The sequence below is a fragment of the Pseudorca crassidens genome, chromosome 18 (assembly GCF_039906515.1).
Source record: "Pseudorca crassidens isolate mPseCra1 chromosome 18, mPseCra1.hap1, whole genome shotgun sequence".
In the NCBI taxonomy this organism is placed as follows: domain Eukaryota; kingdom Metazoa; phylum Chordata; class Mammalia; order Artiodactyla; family Delphinidae; genus Pseudorca; species Pseudorca crassidens.
This window is the reverse complement of record NC_090313.1, coordinates 15,655,779-15,676,312: the sequence shown is the minus strand read 5'-3', so window position 1 is coordinate 15,676,312 and position 20,534 is coordinate 15,655,779. Positions and strand designations below refer to the sequence as shown.

The 20,534-nt window shown below is 39.8% G+C and overlaps 1 protein-coding gene across 4 annotated transcripts in view; it reads right to left on the bottom strand.

The window, feature by feature from the left end:
* ABCC4 (ATP binding cassette subfamily C member 4 (PEL blood group)) overlaps positions 1 to 20,534 on the bottom strand; it is a 213,621-nt gene that overhangs the window by 4,242 nt on the left and 188,845 nt on the right. For all 4 annotated transcript variants that reach the window (XM_067713899.1, XM_067713900.1, XM_067713898.1 and 1 more), the window contains 4 exons: positions 18,595 to 18,684; positions 16,546 to 16,718; positions 16,008 to 16,113; positions 9,535 to 9,669 (listed from right to left, as the gene is read on the bottom strand). In XM_067713899.1, coding sequence (XP_067570000.1) covers positions 9,535 to 9,669; positions 16,008 to 16,113; positions 16,546 to 16,718; positions 18,595 to 18,684 — 504 coding nt within the window. The remainder of the gene's footprint in view (positions 1 to 9,534; positions 9,670 to 16,007; positions 16,114 to 16,545; positions 16,719 to 18,594; positions 18,685 to 20,534) is intronic.

Below are 20,534 nucleotides of genomic sequence, written 5' to 3'. Positions count from 1 at the left end.
TATCTTTATAGAAGCGCAGGGTCGTAGTTCCTACACATTTTATTCAGTAAATATAGTAACCCGGGAGGCAGAAAATAGTTAAAAGATTACTAACAGTTTCTAACCTGTGATTTTGAGACGTTCCTTAGGCCCTTCTGCCTCAGTTTCTCGATCTGAGGGATAATACTACCATCTCAGAATGGCTTTAATGAGGATTAAAAGAGACAATGCCAAAAAAGTTCAAATTCTGGCCAAGCAGAACATAAGACCAGTGAGTGTTGGGTTTGAGCCTTTTCCTGTCCTTCTTTGGGTTTAGTTCATTATAGTTCCTCCAATGTAGGTTGAAACTAAATTTAGTATTTAAACTCCAACTTGTAAACAAAGCCACCGTCATGGAATTAGATCTTAGTAAAAGCAACAGAGCAATAAATGCTCCCCTGCACGGATAAAGGCCAGCAACCAATGGTTCAATATATGTAGAATTATGGTTCAAGAATCTGTCCATTCATTCTCCCTGAACTGCACGGCCCTAGTTCAAGCCCAGTAACCCTCAAACTCCTCATCTTTAAAGCAGGTCTAACTTTGTGGACATACTGACAGATATATTATCAAAGTTAAAGAGTGCTGGAGAGTTAGAGACGATTTCTCCTTTTAACTTAACGGAATATTGGATTTTTTTCTCCCCTTATCCTCTCAGAAATCACTCTCAACAGCAAGGATAGTGGGAGATTAAAAAGTAAGCCCAGGGCTTCCCTGGTGGCGCAGTGGTTGAGAGTCCGCCTGCCGATGCAGGGGACACAGGTTTGTGCCCCGGTCCGGGAAGATCCCACATGCCGCAGAGGGGCTGGGCCCATGAGCCATGGCTGCTGAGCCTGCGCGTCCGGAGCCTGTGCTCTGCAACGGGAGAGGCCACAACAGTGAGAGGCCCATGTACCACAAAAACAAAAACAAAAACAAAAAAAACCAAGCAAGCCCAATATTTGATGAAATCAGGAATCATTTGAAATCACAACTGACAAAATATCTAGAAGGACTGCCTTATGCAACTGGATCCAATGGGCTCTAGCAAGACAGAGAGAAAGTACCTAAAGAGAGCAGATCTCAGCAATCATGGGAGAGCACAGTTCTCCAACTAACTGGCAAATTCTAAGGTGTACATGAGGAATCCTATAGAATCACCATCTTTGCCTAAAGCATGAACACTGGTAAGGTCCTAGGACAAGAGAGATTCTGAAATGCAAGCAGCATTGTAACTGCCCATCTCTGAAGGCTAGGGAGGAGTACAGGCTAAATGAATATGTATTATCAATTTCTCTCTCACACTCACTCACTCACTCACTCTCTTTCTCTGGATCATGGGGAATGCTTCTATGTTAAGCAGAGGGAATACCCTTTAGGCTGAAATGATGTGCTAGCCACAACTATCTAGCAAATATATGGTCTTAAAAAAACGAAATTAAAAAGCCAGTAGTAGGAATAATAATAAATAAAAAAGTAATACAGAATTTGTAAAACACACAAACAAAAAATTAGGAAAAGTAACAGGATAAGCACATGATGGATGAAAGAAGTAATCACCGAACAGATGAAAATTATGAAAAAAATAATATTACATATTTAAAGAAAATGTAGTAGAATAATCAACCCGTGGAGGCAGAGATCTGAGAGTACAGGAAAACATGGCACAGCAACAAAAAATGAAACATGAATTGACAGACGCCAAAGTGAAAAGGAAGATAAAAATGAAAACATCAAAGAAATGACAGTTCTGAAGGCTGCACAAAGATCAGTCACTACTGAACAAACAATATGAGACATGGTGGATAGAACTGAGAAAGCAAGTCTAATAATTATAAATTAATAAAAATTTAAAAAAGATTAAGGAAATAATAGCTTTATGAAACAAAGGACAGTATATACATTATAGATATTTGTAAAGAGAATCCAATCAACTAAAACAAATTCAAAGGTATAATTCAAATAAACTCCCTAAAATAAAAGACTAGAAGCTAGTGACCAAGAGTCTGTGCTGTTCTAGGAAAAACAAATGACTTTCAAAACAGAAAAAGAATCCTCTGAGTATCCAGGAAAGATCAAGTTATGTCCAATGTGGCCTTAGACTCCTACACGTGAATAAACAATGCTGGAAGACCTTATAGCAAAGATTACAACACAATAAGTGAAAGGACGTGTGATCCAAGAATATTGTAACCAGAAATATAAACTGGTGATGTAGCATAAAAATATTTCATATAGGTGACCCTTGAGCAACGTAGGGGTTAGGGACCCTCCACATAGTTGAAAATCCAAGTATAACTTTACAGTTGCTCCTTCATATTCACAGTTTCACATCATGCATTCAACCAACTGCAGATCATGCAGTATTATAGTACATATTTACTGGAAAAAAAACATACAAGTGGACTCCTCCAATTCAAATCCCTGTTGTTCAAGGGTCAACTCTATAGACAGTAAGTCGGGGATTCTTAACTCCAATGACCCTCCTTTATGATGGTATAGACATTTGTTTTCAACCTTTCATTTGTACTGCCACCCACAATAGTAAATACACTTAACTTTACTTTGAGTCTCAGTACAGATTCACAATCTGTATCTATATTTATGTATCCTGAAAGGAGTTTCATGAAATATTTACTATTACTATGAAAGATGCATTGCTCCTTTTCTTCTATTCCATTCTTTCCTATTTCATTTCTTAAAGCATGCTGGTCATGACTGATTAAACGGATTTCTCAGCCCCACTAGTGAATCAAACCCCTAAGGTGTAAAAACACAATACCAGAGGACAAATTTTAGCCAACTAAGAGATGGAAAAAGTATCATTTAATACAAGTAAGTAAAATAATAGAGGTTTAAGGATTTTTAAAGATATGAAGATAAACAGTAGAAGAAAAACAATTAAAATCTGATGGGAGAAGGGGGAGAGGGAAGATATGACATCATTGTTCATAATGGGGAGCCAAAAATAAGAAATAAAGTATTCTCAGAGGAAATGAAAGGAACATACATAAAACAGTGAGCAAAGAAACACAAATTACAGGCTAAAAAATTTTTTTAAAAAAAAGAGCACTAAAAACTGACAGTATAACACGACTGAACTAAGATAAAACGTAACTATAATCTCAATAAATGTAAATGGCCTAAACTCATATATTTGGGGGGGGGTGCCTCACGTGCTAAGATTAAACCTCAGAGCTAAATCTAACTACATGCCATTGCAAGAGACGTATCTGTAATCTGCTATTAAAAGATAATCAGAGGAATCCCCTGGTGGTCCAGTGGTAGAGAATCCATCTTGCAATGCAGGGGACACCAGTTCGATCCCTGGTCACACAACTAAGCCTGTGCGCCACAACTACAGAGCCCATGCACCACAACTACAGAGCCCATGCACTCTGGAGCCCACACGTCACAGCTAGAGAGAAGCCTGCACACACACCACTATGAAGCGAAGAGCTCACGTGTTACAGTGAAAGATCCCGCATGCCACAACTAACACCCAATGTAGCCAATAAATAAATAAATATTAAAAAAAAAAAGACTATCAAAGACTGGGACTTCCCTAGTGGTCCAGAGGAGGTTAAGACTCTGTGCTTCCACTGCAGGGGGAGTGGATTTAACCCTTGGTCAGGGAACTAAGATCCCACATGCCCCACAGCATGGCCAAAACAAAAACAAAAACAGTCAAAGACATACCAGGCAAATGAAAACAACGTGAAAAGGGGAACTCAATTTAATTATGAACCATATTGGATTTAGGGCCAAGACCATTAAATGAATCAATGAAAGGCACTTTAAAATAGTAGAAAATATAATTCATACTGATAACAAAAGTCAAGAATATATTTGTGCACTGAAAAAAATCATATCATCAAAATTATAACAACCAAAGAAAGCAGGAAGTACAAAGTGAAACTTGGTAGCATGAGACTAATTCACCTAGTCCAAGTTACATTAAATGGACCAAAATAAATAAGGATAGAGAAGAACGAAATAATGTAATTAAATAGATCTAATTACAAATGAAGCTCTATAACTTAAACAGACGATAGCCCATCTTTTTAAATACCCATATTTAAAAAATTGCCTATTTACCAGAACACAAAAAAAGTATTAAGAAATATTGTTTCTTGGGGGAAACAGGACAAACAACATTTTTTGATCATAAGGTACTGAGACTGATGAGGAAAACAGAAACAAATAAACATGAAAATACTCCAACCCCCAGGAAGTTTTCAAGATATCCTTCTCAAATAATTTGTGGACCAAAGAGGAAAAGAAAACCAGACTCACAGAATCTATACAAAAAACCTAACTATGATGAAAGCACTACACACCAGCACCTGTAGGATATATCTAAAACAGTATTCAGAGAAAAGTTCACAGCCTTGAAATATTTATATTAATAAATAAGAAAAAATAAAAACAAATGCATTCAGGAAGTAAGCAACAATAAAATAAACCAAAGAAAGAAAGATAATAGAAGGTGATAAATTATAAAGAAGAATACAAATAGTAAGTGGACTAGAGCTCTTCCTGTGGGGAAATAAACATAAAACTGTAACAATTAATTAGAAGGGAAAATGAGGAGTAGGGAATGGAGAAAGCATAAATACTATGTAGCCATTAAACAGAATGAGATAACTATGCACATAGATATAATATCCAACAAAAAAATAAGGAAGAGCTATCGTTTGTGCTTAAAAACAGGAAGGCCACATCGGCACAAATTATTACTGAAGCACAGGACATGTCAAAAGAATAGTCAAAGATGGTGCTGGAGCTCCAACCCGGGGGAGGAGCTGTGTAATGACAGGAATGGTAACGTGACTTAAATTTCATTTATAAAATTTTAAAACCTATTCTAAAAAAGTAAAGTTTTTGAATTTTGTAGCATTAGACACATCATTTCTTTAAGAACTGATCATTAAAAATAAAATTTAATTATTTAGAGTCTCTAATGCTACTTAGAAGAACTGTGGGTACATTTTCTTATTGGGAGATAAGGGTTGAATCTATATCCAGAAAAAAAAAATGATGCGACTTTTATCTTATAGAATGCTCAATATTCACAAAGCGCTCTCTCATCTGATTCTTGTAATAAGTGCGAAGGAGCTGGGCAGTGCTGTAATCCCTGTACTACGTACAGGTGAGGACCCTGAGGCTCAAAGACCTTGGGCAACATAAGAGGTCACGAGGTTGCTAAGTGCCTCCTGCACTATTCAAACCAGTCCAGGGTCCTAGATCTAGGATATTAGGATTTCATAATTTTGGGGTTGTATCTAGTGATAAAACGAATAGATAAAATGAAACCTCTGTTACACACTGGCAACAAAGAAACTTCACAAAAGCCTCAATCAGGTCTGCTTCATCACAGAAGAAAATGAATGATAGGCATTTATCCTTTGTTATGGGATGAATTGTGTCCCCTCCAATTTATTTTTTTTTGGTCTGTGTTGGGTCTTTGTTGCTGCACGCGGGCTTTCCCTAGTTGCAGCGAGTGGGGGCTACTCTTAGTTGTGGTGCACGGGCTTCTCATTGTGGTGGCTTCTCTTGTTGCAGAGCATGGGCCCTAGGCATTCCGGCTTCAGTAGCTGCGGCACGAGGGCTCAGCAGTTGTGGCACACGGGCTTAGTTGCTCTGTGGCATGTGGGATCTTCCTGGACCAGGGCTCGAACATGTGTCCCCTGCATCGGCAGGTGGATTCTTAACCACGGCGCCACCAGGGAAGCGCCCCCTCCAATTTTATATGTTCAAGTCCTAAACCCACCAGTTGTTCAGAGTGTGACTGTATTTGGAGATAGGGTCTTTACAAAGGCGATTCAGTTAAAATGAAGTCATATAAGTGGCCCCTAATCTAATATGACTGGAGTCCTTATAAGAAGAGGTGATTAGGACACAGGCACGAACAGACGAAAGATCATGTTTCTTTCTTTTTTCTCTTTCAAAGAGAAAAAAATGGCATCTACAAGCCAAGGAGAGAGGCCTCAGAGGAAATCAATCCTGCCTATACCTTGACCTCAGACTTCCAGTCTCCAGGGCTGTGAGAAAATCAGTTTCTGTTAAGGTGCCTACTCTGTGGTACTTTGTATGGCAGCCCTAGCAAACTAATGTACCCGTCAGCTTTATGTATCTGAAAGGTACTTTCTCTATTTCACGGATCATCTAAAAGGGTCAGTCAGACAGGGACTCAGCTTGCGCACACCATTTCCAGAGAATCAACTACGTAGTCAAGAAAACATGACTTGGGGCTTCCCTGGTGGTGCAATGGTTGGGAGTCCCCCTGTCGATGCAGGGGACACGGGTTCGTGCCCCGGCCCGGGAAGATCCCACATGCCGCGGAGTGGCTAGGCCCGTGAGCCATGGCTGCTGAGCCTGAGCGTCTGGAGCCTGTGCTCCGCAACGGGAGAGGCCACAACAGTGAGAGGCCCGCGTACCGCAAAAAAAAAAAAAAAAAAAAGAAAGAAAAAAAAGAAAACATGACTTGGATGCACGTTTTCCCAGATGTTGAGTTTTCTTTTCAAATGAATGAATTCTGTTCTGTTAAGAGTGAAAAGCTTGTTGACTTAGGCTAATCCTCCCGGTGTTACAGCTCTGAACAATATCTGATGCTTGCACATTTAAAAATTTGACAACCTGACAGCTTGTTCTCCTAAGAGGATCAAGCATATGTAGAAATAACGTCAAGAAGATACTCAACTGAGATGAGAATCAGGATAGGTTATTTTGTTATGTCTTTCCGAAGAAGTGATCTGAGCCAGTGGCAGGACTGAAACCTAAGAGTGATGTTCTGTCTCCTTGTGAACTTGGGTGACTGGCCCCGCCTTGGCTACCACATGAAAGGAGCAGCGTTCTCAGGCTCGACACTGAGCAGAGTACCTAGGGCAGAACTCAGCCTCACCCACCAATTCACCCCCTGCGCTCCCTGGACCAGTTCTGTGACCTTAGGTGAGCCCTGGACCCAGTCTCCTCATCCATGATGGGGGATAAAAAAGGACCGTGATGAGGATTAAGTGCAATCATACATGTGAGAAGTATGTAAAATAAATTATAAAGAACTACACAAATGTAACTTACCACTGATATTGTTTAAGTACATGCAGGATTACTGGACCATGAATCAAAAGATATCTAATTCTATGACCTACGTCTATTTTTCTATGTATGTTACACTTGATTTAAAACATTTACTGGAAGAAAAGATTTCTAATCCTGTGTCTGCTGCACGGTAGCATCATCACTACTTGTATATATATGGACACTTCCTTCTAAGGGGGGCTTTAGCTTCCTTACCTGTAAAATGAAGGTGTTGAACTTATGTACCTACCTAAATGCTGTGATCTATTTCTCACTGCTCAATGTTTGATAATATATAATCATTACATATTTTCTAAGTGGAGACTTTTGACTCATACGTGAGGACATGTGTCTGATGTGAAATGCCTAAGATCAAAGAAAAAAAGGGTTTGTGAGATTCCTGGCTGTTCTGTGACTTAGGTTATATAGGGAATCCCAAATAATTACTGGATGTTAGGAGGGAAGCTCTGACTGGGAGACACTCTAGAGGATGAACGCGCTCTGTGAATTTCATGCATTAAAAAATATAGGGCTCCAAGTGCAACTTCTCTCTGTTTACATACAATATAAGTACTTATGAAAAGTTCAGAATACAATCTTCCCTGATCCCTAAACTCTTCAGCCAGCTCTGTGACCCAGCACAATTTCCTACATTATGAACAGTGGAAGGCACTGCTCTTCATTTCTAAGGAGGAGGAATGAGACAAAACAATGACAGAGAATTCAGGCCACATTTCAGATAAATGTTTCATATAGAATTACTTAGATACTGGGACATGTTTTCTTTTCCCGTTTTTTTGGTTTTGTTTTGTTTGTTTGTTTGCTTGTTTAGGTTGTGGCACATGGGATCTTCGTTGTGGCATGCAGACTCTTAGTTGTGGCATCCTAGGCTTCTTAGTTGTGGCATTCGGACTCCTTAGTTGCAGCATGCGTGTGGGATCTAGTTCCCCAACCAGGGATCAAACCTGGTCGGCCCCTGCAGGCCGTTCCCGGGGCCCCTGCATTGGGAACGCAGAGTCTTACCCACTGGACCACCAGGGAAGTGCTGCAACTGGCAACTGTTGAATACAGTATTCTGTATATGCCTATGATGTCCAATTGGTTAACTGACTATTCAGATCTTCTGTATCCTGACCTAGTTTTCTTCCTGCTCCATTAATCTGATAGAAAGTTGTTTTCATGCCTCCCACTGATTGTGGATTTTCCTATTTCTCCTTGCGGCTTTATCCATTTTTGCCCTTCTTTTTAAAAAATAAGCTATTTTACTATTTTGAAGTCTTACAATGGGAGCATACAAATTTCTAATTCTATCTCTTGTTGGTAACGTTATGGGACGTTTTCTTTAAGAGATATTTTAAATACTGAAAGAGTACTTTTATTCAACTTACAAGTGAAAATCTGGGAAATGCAGAAAAGTATAAAGAAGGAAAAATGCACCCATAATTTAACACCCGGAGGTAAAGTTTTGACGGAAAGCCTCACGACATACATCCCGAGGCCTCAGCCCACCCCAACCCACCCATCAAAAAGGGCAAGAAGAGCAGACCTTTCTTCTCGCCCTCTATCCTTCCATCAATCCCACTCCTATCTTATTCCAGAGAGAATTACAGCTGGCTGCATGACAGTGGCTAAGTCCTTTACCAGACCTCAGTTACCACATTTGTACTATGAGATACTCCCACCTCACCTTTGTTAGGCAGATACCACGTGACCTGAATGCTACTCATCAAGCAACTTTCTCACACCATGTACAGTGCTTAGAGCTTCCACACACCTCATCTGTGAAAACGCTTTGTCAACCTTCAAGCGCCATTCAGACTACAGTGTTAGGGTTATTGTGAATTCTTAATTTATCCTGATGACAAGTTCATCTGCTAGAAAGAAGAGGAAGCATAGGGAGGCAACCAGACCTAATTCTAAACAACGAAGAATTAGGGAGAAAGTGACGGTATCACGTAGGAGTTTTCTTTACAGTTAGAAGCCAGAAGAGACCTACACCTTTCCCTGGTAGATCATTCTAGACCCAATTCATAATATTCCACTCCAATTCTTCTTCTCAAACTCTCAAACCTCCTGCATGTTCCCCGACAGCATTTGCATCATAAATGTGCTAAGCACCAATTGTAAGAATGTGAAGGGTCCTCAAAACGAGCGTTCTGTGCTGTGAGATCTGACCCCGGAGGCCAAACATGTGGAAGCTCCAATCCGAAATCTCTCTCTCGTGCGCACGTGGGCGCGCACACACGTCCTGCATCCTGCCCCCACCAGTTCTGCAGATTCTCAGCAGACGTGTCCTCCCCCTGCAATGTACTCTTAAGGTGCAGTCACGAAGCTTTGTCTCTGGAGGCTTATAATTGAAAAGGGCACAGAGTGCTTGTTACCAGACCCCTGGTGCCAGATCCTGAGGAGTGAACCCTGGAGACGAACCTTAATTACAACTCCCTGCAGCGGGCTCACCTGTTTTGCTGTTTCAGTGACGGCAGCGGCCTCGGCCTTGCCCAGTTGTTGCACCATCTTGTAAAATAGGCCGTCTCTATTTTGTAGCAAAACATATGGCTCATCATATTCTTTCAGTCTCCCTGAATCCAAAACCTGTTAATCAGCAGAAAGAAGCCCATTAGCACACAATGTTTTGCAGTAACATATTATAACTCAGATAATATTTCCGAAAGGGGTAAGACAGCGAGAACAGAATCTATTTGGGTGGTAGGCCCGGCTGGTGTTTAAACGGTTTGATTACCCTGTTTTACCAGGCAGACAAAGGCCTCACCCGACCTTTTATTATTATAATGTTATAGGAAGAAAATGAAAGTTTTCGACTATGATCAGGGGCACTCAGCAGTATGTGGCATTTTATATTCTGCCCAGGGCATTTGCGGTTGTTATCATTAGTTAGTGCTTTTAGCTCTCAGACTCTTGAGCTTTGAGGGCTATTTATACAGATACACAGAGCTGGGAAATTTCTTGATTCAAGGAAATCAAACTCAATTTAGCAAAAAATTAGGGTGATGTCATAGAAACTGATGGCGGAGAGCAAATGAACTCCCGAGTTGGTTTCACAGAATCTGAGCAATTTTGGGGACACAAAGTAAATGCTTCCGGAATTTCCTTAGGGCCCTGGAATATTTCAGCTAAGTGGGGACAGAACCTTTTGCCAGAGAGGTTAAGGTGCTTCTTGAAGTTAGCTTTGGTAGTAGCTTATCCTCCTGAGAGTGAAAAGCTGGCAATAAGAGTGGCTACCTAAACAGCTTTAGCAGGATTGCTCTGCACAGTAGAAAATCTCCAGAAATCCAATTTTCTCTTTGGATAAGTCTAAAGAAGCAATTAAGAAACTGAGCTCCAAATTCCAGTGATCACGGCCTGCACAGCACACGGGGGCAGCCCAATCTGAATTACCAAGGATCTGAATCTGTTTCCACAAATTATCTTTCCTTGCTTCTTGTTCTTTCTTCAGCTGCCTTCCTTTCACCCATTTTATTGCTCATTAATATGTCCACTAATTGGAAACTGAAAGGAAGAGGAAAGGGCTCTTAACTCTGCCTTTCTACTTATTAGTGGCTTTGGTTAATGGTTTCAGAGGGAAAAAAAAGAATCCGAAATAATTGGCCCAAATGACATACCTAGGAAAACAGTTTTGATGTTAAGTGGTACTTAGTTCTTCATTTAGATCATATTTAGAGTAAATGTATCGTAAGAGAATACGATGAAACTCTAAGCAGGACACAGGTTGTTCTTCCACATCTAGGTATTAACAGTTAATTTGGTCCCAGGGTATTCAATCGGAAACATTTATTAACTCTCATAAAGGCCATTTCCCTGTTAAACTTTTACTGCTAAGAATCACTGCTAACAGCAGGTCTCTCAAAAGAGTTTAAGAATAACTGAATCTGTTACATCCACGTAATTACTAAAATGTCGTATAATTTGGCATGCCAATTTAGATGCCCTGAATGTGTAATTTTACTTATGTGTAGCATTATAGAGCATAACCATTCCTCCTGATGGTGAAGAAGAAAAAAATGCAATTTTAAAACATAGGTCTCTCTCATGCCAAAGACAAAGTAAATAATTATATCAAATTACTTCACACAACAAAGAATTTTCCATTCTTCAAAAGCAACAACTTTTAAAAATCACCACTTCAGAGTTGGTGGAAATGAGTTCTCTGACTATAAAGACTTTATGTATTTTTTAGGGGAAGTATTATTAATATTTTGTCCTTGTCCAACTTTCTATTTTATTTACTAAAATTTGAATGAATAGCAAATCTTTTCATTTCCTTTCATATTGTCTAAAATACATGATTCCACTGAGATGAGTAGTTCTCAGGATTGACTAATATCTAAGAAAGGCAAAGGCAGAAAAACATTAACACTCTCAAAAAACAATAGGATCAACAATGTAAATGGCAGAAAGATCTATTTTGACCCTTATAAGCATAAGCAACGTAATAACTACGCATAAGGACAGTTTTCAAATTTTTTTTGTCGGGGGTGATAAATAGTTTCTGGTTTTCATTCATCTGGGAAAACATTACTAAAAAGAGGTCTGAGTTGAGGAAGAAAGGCAAAGAATATTAAACCGTAAGACTGTCTATAAACAGAAGAGGTGGAATCCAAGTTTCCTGGCCCTGGTGTTGGTTCTTCATCATCCATTTCCAAAGAATTCTCTAACTGCAGACAGTGAAAATGTTGAACACAGGCAACAATATTGTTCGAGCAATTGCAGATTTTCACATGCTTCCTTTGCTCACACTTCTGGGGAGAATCCACAGTGATATGAAGACTGGAGTGTGCAGGGACTGGAGGGAAAAGCTGTGCTATTGGCTGAAGAGGAAACAGGTCACAAGCAACCAGCTAATCCTAAAAACTACAGGAAGAAGCCTTTCATGTAGAGATAGTTGTTGAGTCTTAGGAGGAAGAGGATTTCTGATTTGTCTGTCTTGCTCCACTGTTTTGTGGCAACAGAGAAAGTAAGGAAGATTCCATTAGCTGTCATTATGACTCCATCATGTTGAATAAACTTAAACTTGAGAGAACATCTTTGCAAAATAGAATTTTTAGCCTGACACATTAATGGTGCTTAATGAACCCAAACTGGGTAAATCCATTTGGAGAGCCAACACATAAACACAGCTATTAATTAGGTCACAGTTGTTTCCCAACAAGCCTTTTGCTTAATTTACTTACAGTAAACAAAACCATATCCATCCGACTTTGTGCCGAAGTATCCACCAGTGCAACAAAATGTAATTATTACACCTTAAACACTTGTAATTACGTGACTTTATGGTGATAACTCTGTTGGTTAGGCCCTTCATTAGCATCTGTCACTTCCCCAGCCGCTCCCCCGAGGCTGGCCGCCCACCCTCTGGAACATCAGGGTATGCAGCAGATTGACTTGTCTTTATGCCCTTAAAGCTTTAGGAACAGACAATCACTGACATTCTGAAAAGCAAACAGGAAGAGGCATCCCTCGCAGATTTTGGGGGTTCCGTTCCTGAACACCACAAAGATATGAATATCACAATAAATTGGTTCACATGAATTTTCTGGTTTCCCAGGGCATACAGAAGTTATGTTTATACTACATGGTAGCCTATCAAGTGTATAATAGCATTATGACTGAGAAAACAATATACACGCCTTCATTTAAAAATGCTTTATTGCTAAAAAACGCTAACCATCATCTGAGCCTTCAGCAAGGCGTAGTAGTTAACACCAGAGATCACTGATCACAGGTCACCAAAACAAATATAATGACAGTGGAAATAGTGAATGTGAAATAGTGCTGAGAATTACCAAAATGTGACCCAGAGACATGGAGTGAGCACATGTGTTGGAAAAATGGCGCCGATTGACTTTCTTGCCTTAGGGTTGCCACAGACCATGTGCTTCACAGATGTTGTAAAAAATGCAACATCTGAGAAGCACAATTAAACAAGGTATGCCCATATTTCTAAATCAAGCAAAAAAAAATTGCCACAAAAATCAAAGGTGTGGGAAAGAACATCATTTATGAGATTTTTGCAAGAGTGAAAGCCAACTGGTAATCAGGAGCTCCAGAACAACATAAAAGGTTTATGCCTAGGGTGGATGGGACCACAGAGGACAAGTCCCCAGCTCTGAAGCTAGGGGATGCACGTCTCTTGGGTCCCCTGAGGTCTAAGGAGTCAGCAACCGCAACCAGCTTGGACCAAGATGTAAACAAGTGGCCATGTTTACATTTCCTGGTGGGACCTCCCTGCAACATCACCGACGACCCTGACCAGGGAGCCCTAAACTGAAGGTCTCCCAACACAGGAGTGCCAAGGGCAGCTCCACGGTGAAGGGCAAGGTCCACCACAGAAAACAATGTTGGTCATCAAGAAGGTGACAGGTTCCGATGAGAACCCTTGCACTTCCCTTCTCCCAATGGACTCCTTCTTCCCCATTCACTCAGATGGTCAGGCCAGAAACCAGCATCGACTCCTCTCTCTTCCCTCGGATCCCATGTTTGATCCATCACACAGTTCACTTGGCTCCGTTTTTTCGTCTACCACAAATCCAACCATCTCACCATTTCCACTGCTAGCACCTTAGTCTAAGCCACCAATATTAAAAGAGAGGGCAAAACTATAAGAGAGAGTGAAAACCGCATTTGGAGAACTGAAAGACCATCAGTGTGGTTTTAGCTCTAAAGGAAAGAGCGCAGTGAGACAAAACTAGAAAGGTGGGGAGGGGCCGAGCTGTAAACCACTTTGTAAAACCATGTTAAGGATTTGTTCAGAAAAACTGAGAGAAAAATTTGAGACTCTAGAAATTTACCAGAATATACTGGTACATAAAGCATTAAACAAATGGACATATTTTGATAACGGCAACAAAGCTGATTGGCTAAGGTGATACAGATGTTCACACCTGTGGATCAAGTGCTGATGGATAAGATTTAGGAGTGACCAGCTGACATGTCTGCAAATTCTGTCCCTTCTCACTGTTTCTTTAACCCATCTTATATTCCGTGGTGACAGTATTTCTAATAATCAGACAATAAAAGAAACCAGCTGCCATAAATGCTGTAATACCAAAAACCAAAAATTGATCTCCAGGTTACACTTAGGAGCAATGATTAAATTCAGTGGATCCCCCAACTGAACTGGATGGAGATCAAGCCACCATTCTGCTGCTGCCTCGAAATACTGACAAAGGGCTTGAAATAGGTAAACTACACAGCATCATTCATTTCTTGTGGAAGAAGGGTGCTTTGAGGGACAGTCTGGAAAATACAATGCTGAGACACGAGACCAACAAATCGAAAAGTAAAGAACAGAAATAAAAGGATACTTTTCCGGTTGGTATTCAAGAACACAAAATGAGGGACTAAGGCTGATCCATGCTAAACAATGTTCCTGGTTTCTAAGTGTCACTGTCCTGCAATCTTGGAATGTCACCTGGTCCCGCACAGAAGACTGCTGGTGGGGCCTGCTTTCTACTGTGATGTGCTAGTCCAGATGACCAGACACACTGCTTGGAGCCCAGAGCATCCCTTTGGTTGGGGATGCCCCACTCCTGTCGTCTGCTCCCCAGAGCTCACTCCTGTGCATGTCCAGCTCGGGGGAGTGAGGCTAACGGCGCTGCTTCAGTGCTGACACTCTGCTATCTACTCAATGCCCCCACTGAGGATCCCATCTGACAATGTACGTGAAGTAGCGTGGGAGGTGACATTCCAGAGACTGCCCAAGAAGTCAAAAGGGACACCTCCATTATCACTGGACACGAGGGACTTTGGGCATCACTGATCGTATATTACTATCTTAGTACGGACCATCAAAATCACTAGTTAACTGCATCTGTTGCCTCTTATGACTTGTGCAGGCTTTCTTTATCTATTTACTTCATCACTAATCAGCATCACTGGATATGGTGGTACCTTGTGACAACAAGGTGGTACCTTGTGACATCATCTGTAAGATGAGTAGAACCAGCTCATTGCCACAGGCTGGGGGTTAGCCTGCCAAATAACTTGCATTCTTTTGGGCTTATTTGCAGTCAAAGGTTTTTCCTTTGAGGGATGATTATCGTATCATTTTCTAAAGCCACACCCTAAGATATATTGACACTCAACAAGCAAGAGAGGGAAAGGACAAAGAGAGAGAAAAGGAAAAGAGGGAGGAAGGAAGGAAATACAGCTAAATAAATAAACATTAAGTTACTAAGAAAGACAGAGCCAATCAAATCTGGAAGGAAGATACGAGACAAATATACAGAGACCAAAGCTTGGAGTCGGCTGTGTGTGCAGTGCCCAGACCTACTGTGAAAGAGACTTGCTAGTTAGGTCTGCAGATCTGCCCTAGATAGCTGCTTCCTAACATTACTTACGCAGTGTTCACTTTCATTTTCCCATGCCTCCAATTCCTATGTAGTAAAATTTCCTAAATTAAATCCGTTCTGTTGAAATACTTTCTTTTTCTCACTAGGCCTTTCTTCTCATAGACTCCCCTCTGACAGGAAATCTTGTGAAAGTCCCAACAGCTGAGAAATTCTGCAACCTTACCCGACAACCTCTTGGCAGTCTAAATGAAAGGCTAATTTTTTGATTAAGGGAATCTAAAAATCTGAAAAAATAACTGACAAAGGAAAAATGACTGTGTTCTAGAACACTGAAATATGAAGCTGTGTCTTGGATTTGGAGTATTTCTGTGGTTGGCCATCTTAATGAAAAATAACATTTCAAATAAACTTTTAATATGAAAATATGAAATTACTGGATATATTATTTAATAGCATATTCTGAAAGTGTAGGTAAGTACTTGAGTTACTGTCAGGAATGAGAGGAAAACTTAAGAGAAAATTAACTTATTGGAGGTTCCTATCACATTTTCTATGGAAGGATACATTGACAAAACTGAACATAAATGGGAATGACTGATATTCCACAGGTGAGGGTCTTACCATTATCCTGTCGCTGTCAATAATGGTGTTCAGTCTGTGTGCAATGGTTAGCACAGTGCACTGGGCAAATTTCTCACGGATTTTTTTTTGTATTAACTCATCAGTTCTGGAAACAAAGAAGTTGAATTTAGTTCAGTAAAGACAGAAATAGCAGACTTAAGACTTAAAAAAAAAAATCACATATTTTTATAATGTTTTAAAAAATCAATACTTTAAGACATAATATTGCTCTTCAAAAACTGAGTATAAAAAGTCTCCTTAGAAGATTTTTCATAAAACAATGTAAGATAGTCTTCCCTTGAAATGACTTGAAACTATCAGAAGCTGGATTTAGGAATCTAGCTCTCTTAGGATGCCTAGTAACATTAACACCACATAACAGGTTTTGGTTTCTTCCTTTGTTTTCTGCAATTAATGTTATCAAGAGATATCTGTGAGGAAAAGAGAACGCTTAGAACATTTCTCAGCGACATTAAATGTTTTCCATTTACCACATTTAAAATTCAGATTCCAAGTTTCATGGACCTCAACTCCATACCTTGGATCCACATTTGCTGTGGCTTCATCAATAATCAGTATACGATTTTTCCTGAGAATAGCCCTGGCTAGGCACACCAACTGTCTCTGTCCAACACTAAAGTTCGATCCTGATTCTGCTAATTCAGTATCCATTTTACCAGGAAGATCTTCGATGGCTTCTTTAAGTTGTACCTGTGGATACAGAAAGAAGAATGACATTTTCCTAAATGAACTACTAATGAAGGAGACAAGCCTTTTAGACGTTAGAGCTTTGAAGTCCTCAGGACTTCTTAGGTATCTTACATGCACAGCCAGGTGATGGGAAGAGCTCCTTCCAAGTAGCGTTCACTGAGAAAGGTGGTAGAGTCAACTCAGGAGAGAAAGATCTCATTGTCCCCCATCACCGCCACATGACACCCACCAGAAACCCCACCTCGGGATTAGTTAAGGAAGTCTCTCAAAAAATAAAGCTATTTCTCCCAATGTGATCTAAACAGGATCTTTAGGGCTGATAGGAGTCAGTACACTACAGGGAAAAAACATTTTTTTAAATTATTGTGGGAAGTATAGTTTTCTAGAGACATAATCTCATCAGCACTTTACCATGCTGGAAGGTCTAAAGGTTTAAAAAAAAAAAAAACTCAAACTATGACAAACTGTACCACAGTAAACCTTGAGCCTATTGGGGGATGCTTCTTTCCCAAGTTGAACACCATACTGCTAGACCAGTCAAGGGTGTTTGCTTCAATTTCATTAATGTTTCATAGTGAATGAAAACTCATGAAAAACAGGACACAACATAAAGTTTTGTTTCCCCCAGACTATGGGTATAGATGGTGTTTAAAGCAGTGGATTGTTATAAGATTAAACTGTACTATAAGATTTAAAAAAAAAAAAACAAAAAACTTTTAACTGCCAAAGATAATCTGCCTTCAGAAACCAGAATTACTGGCAGGAAAAACTGTAGGGCCGAATCAGCTCGCTCAGAGTCCAAGCTCATCCACGTAAACTGCAGATTTCACAGCTAACCTTGGAGAGGTGACACTAAGTGACAAAACGTACAAATTCAAAACAACAACAATGTGAGCAATTGGCCACTGGGATTTACACAAAAACAACAACAATAAAAATGCAATTTTTAAAAAAATAAACAAGCCACACTTCTCTGAAATGAAGAGATCAAGCAAATATTCAGTAACTGTTTATTAAGTGTTTACTTTCTAAAAGCAAAAGACTGCGCTAGGTTGTATGAGGAATTAAAAACCCGTGTATGGTTTAGAAGCCTAGATGTAGTTTCTGCCATCAGTAGCTGAGAATCAATTATCAGAACGAGGGCACATGCACAGAATAATTAGTATTAACATATACAAACCATCAGCACCCTATCATTCAAAATCCTTTTCATGCAAGAGTAAGGAAATTCAAAGAAGTGGTCCAAAGTGAAACACTACACAGATGAGAGAAAATCCTCTAGAAATGAACGTATCCATATAAAAACTGAGCGAAAGGGCCAGGGTTCTGTTACCTGCATTCATGCTGCCGCATTAAAATGACATGATTGCCAATTAATAATCATTATCACATTCCAAATGTAGAATTCACCTTTATACAATTTTTTTTCTAAAACTTCACAGCATGTTATTATAGTATGATTTCAATTATCTTTCAGTTAATAATGAAAAACTATCATTGTATCCACTTAGTAGATGTTCCCTAAGACCAGAGGAATAAGATGAATGTTGCAGGGTAATTAGGATGATTAATTCACTAGGTCACTATTAGAATTAAAACCCATAATTTTAACTTCTAGTTTAGTGCTCTGCTAAGGACAAAATAATCTCTCTAGTTGCTTTGGGTTCTAGGGCAAAAGCTAAAAAGCATGACGCATTGTGTTGTCGGTTTTCATCATCGTCAGTACACACATTGTAACTGCACCACGTCACCAGTATTCTCCTAGGAGGTAAACAAAGTCAGTTAAAACTATAAGCTCCCCTTAATTACCTGCAATGCTATAAATGCCCATCCATATATACTGATGTTAACAAATTAATTACATTTTATAAATTACCTCTTCTAAGGCATTCCACAGTTCCTCATCCGTATGCTCATTAAAGGGATCCAGATTTTTCCTCATTGTTCCAGTGAATAAAACTGGTTCCTAAATGCCACAAAATAGGGAATGTTATTACTGTAACTTATTTTCATTTTACACGAATGCTTACAGAAAATAATTAAAATACAAAAGAAAAATTCACTATAATCTTAGTAACAAGGTTGCAAATGCCTGTTCACAAAATTTTATCTCTATTAACTCTCCATTTTATAAAATGTGCTCCAAAATATCTTCCAGACCACTGAACACTAATAACAGAAGAAAGTGTTGAAGTGTATCACCTGAAGAAGAAACGGAAGAAGAGAGAGAAAGGTTTGAGTTTTTTAAAAAATGCCTTCCTGGTAATAATAGCTACTTAAACAGAAACAAACGAAAAGGAAAGAGGATATAATTATTTGAGGAAGGTTACATCAAGAGCTATATAAGTTAACTGCCAATCCTGGTAGGATACTGGAAAATGCCAAGAGCATGATTAGTTGAAGTTTGTGGCTCAAAGCAGAATTGCTAAATATTTGCACGTTTGAACTGGAATATTTTCTTCATTCCTAAAACAGCCTTCAGGGATAGGGAATCTCTCCACATGTGTGAATGGAACATCTCCATATGTGCAAAGAGAATGTCAGCTACTGGGGCCCGTGGCACCTCTGGTTCATGAGGATTTGGCCTCTGATTCGGCATCAGCTGATCCCCATGTTCTCTCACCAGTGCATCAGGATTACGTGCTCACAGAACCTCACTATTAACTGCAAGGCCAGGAGGACCTGAAACCCATTGTGACCTGTGTCATAATGAAACTATTTTGATTTAAATAGCTCTTCCTATTCATCTGCTTCAGGAGGAACCACAAGGAAATTACTCTGCAAATATACGCCTCTTGCTGGGTTTCAAGAGAGAATCTTGTATGTAAACTCATGTAGGCCATTTAAGTTTTCTTCTGGAAGGCTCTAGTAAGCCAGGGCACAAGATCATTGGCAACAGAGAAGAGCCCAATGGTCTTGGGGCTGGACTATTCCTCCTCACTTCACAAAAGCCTGAGAAGAAAGAAGACATTTCTTTTCCCTAGCCAAGAAGAATGACACTCAGAGAGCCTCCAGTCTGTTCTTTCCCTATTGTCTTAGTTTTAAGTCTGGTGAGAGAGAAATGCATGAAAACACAGGGTGTGCCATGGAAAAGATGCATGCCTAAGCAAAATCCAAAACTGAAGACATTATAAAGGCAGCTTTCTTTGCACAAAGTTGATCAAGTGGCTGATACACTCCAAAAGCACTGAAATCACTGGTCATACGATGTTTCAAAATGATTACTGAAGTGAACTGAAAAACCCAAGCCCCAAGTTCCTCATCAGGGGAATAACTATCATTCTACTTCAGAGTTTTATAAAAAAGTTTTTTATTCTTTGTAATTATCAACTCTAAGATTCTAATAAGCCAGGCGATTTTTCTTCTTTTATCTGTGACCATGAGGTTTACACTAACGATGTGGCCAGAAGAGGGGAGGCCGGTCCCCAGTATTCCACCCTCTCCCTTGACTCTTCTCCACATTCACCACTTAAGGCTCTAAACCATGGGCAGGATGCTACTCAGAGGCCCCAAATGAGGGACTCTTCAAGGACTTGTGTTTGAGGAGATAAAGGGGCTGAAAGAGGCCAGGTTTAGGAATTAATTAGATTGAGTCCAACTGGGAGAAGTGAGACAGGGTATCTGCTTGTAGTAACAACGGGACCATTTCTTTGGCCAACAGGGCTTGTACAACCTGAACATTTTTTCCTTCAGGTTCTTCTCATAGGCCAAATTCACAGGCGGTAAGAGGTCTGAGTTTCCGATGAAGTGCCTACCTGGTTTTCTTAGTACACTCCAGAGTCATCACTTAAGCTAATCTATGAAATAAATTGCCCT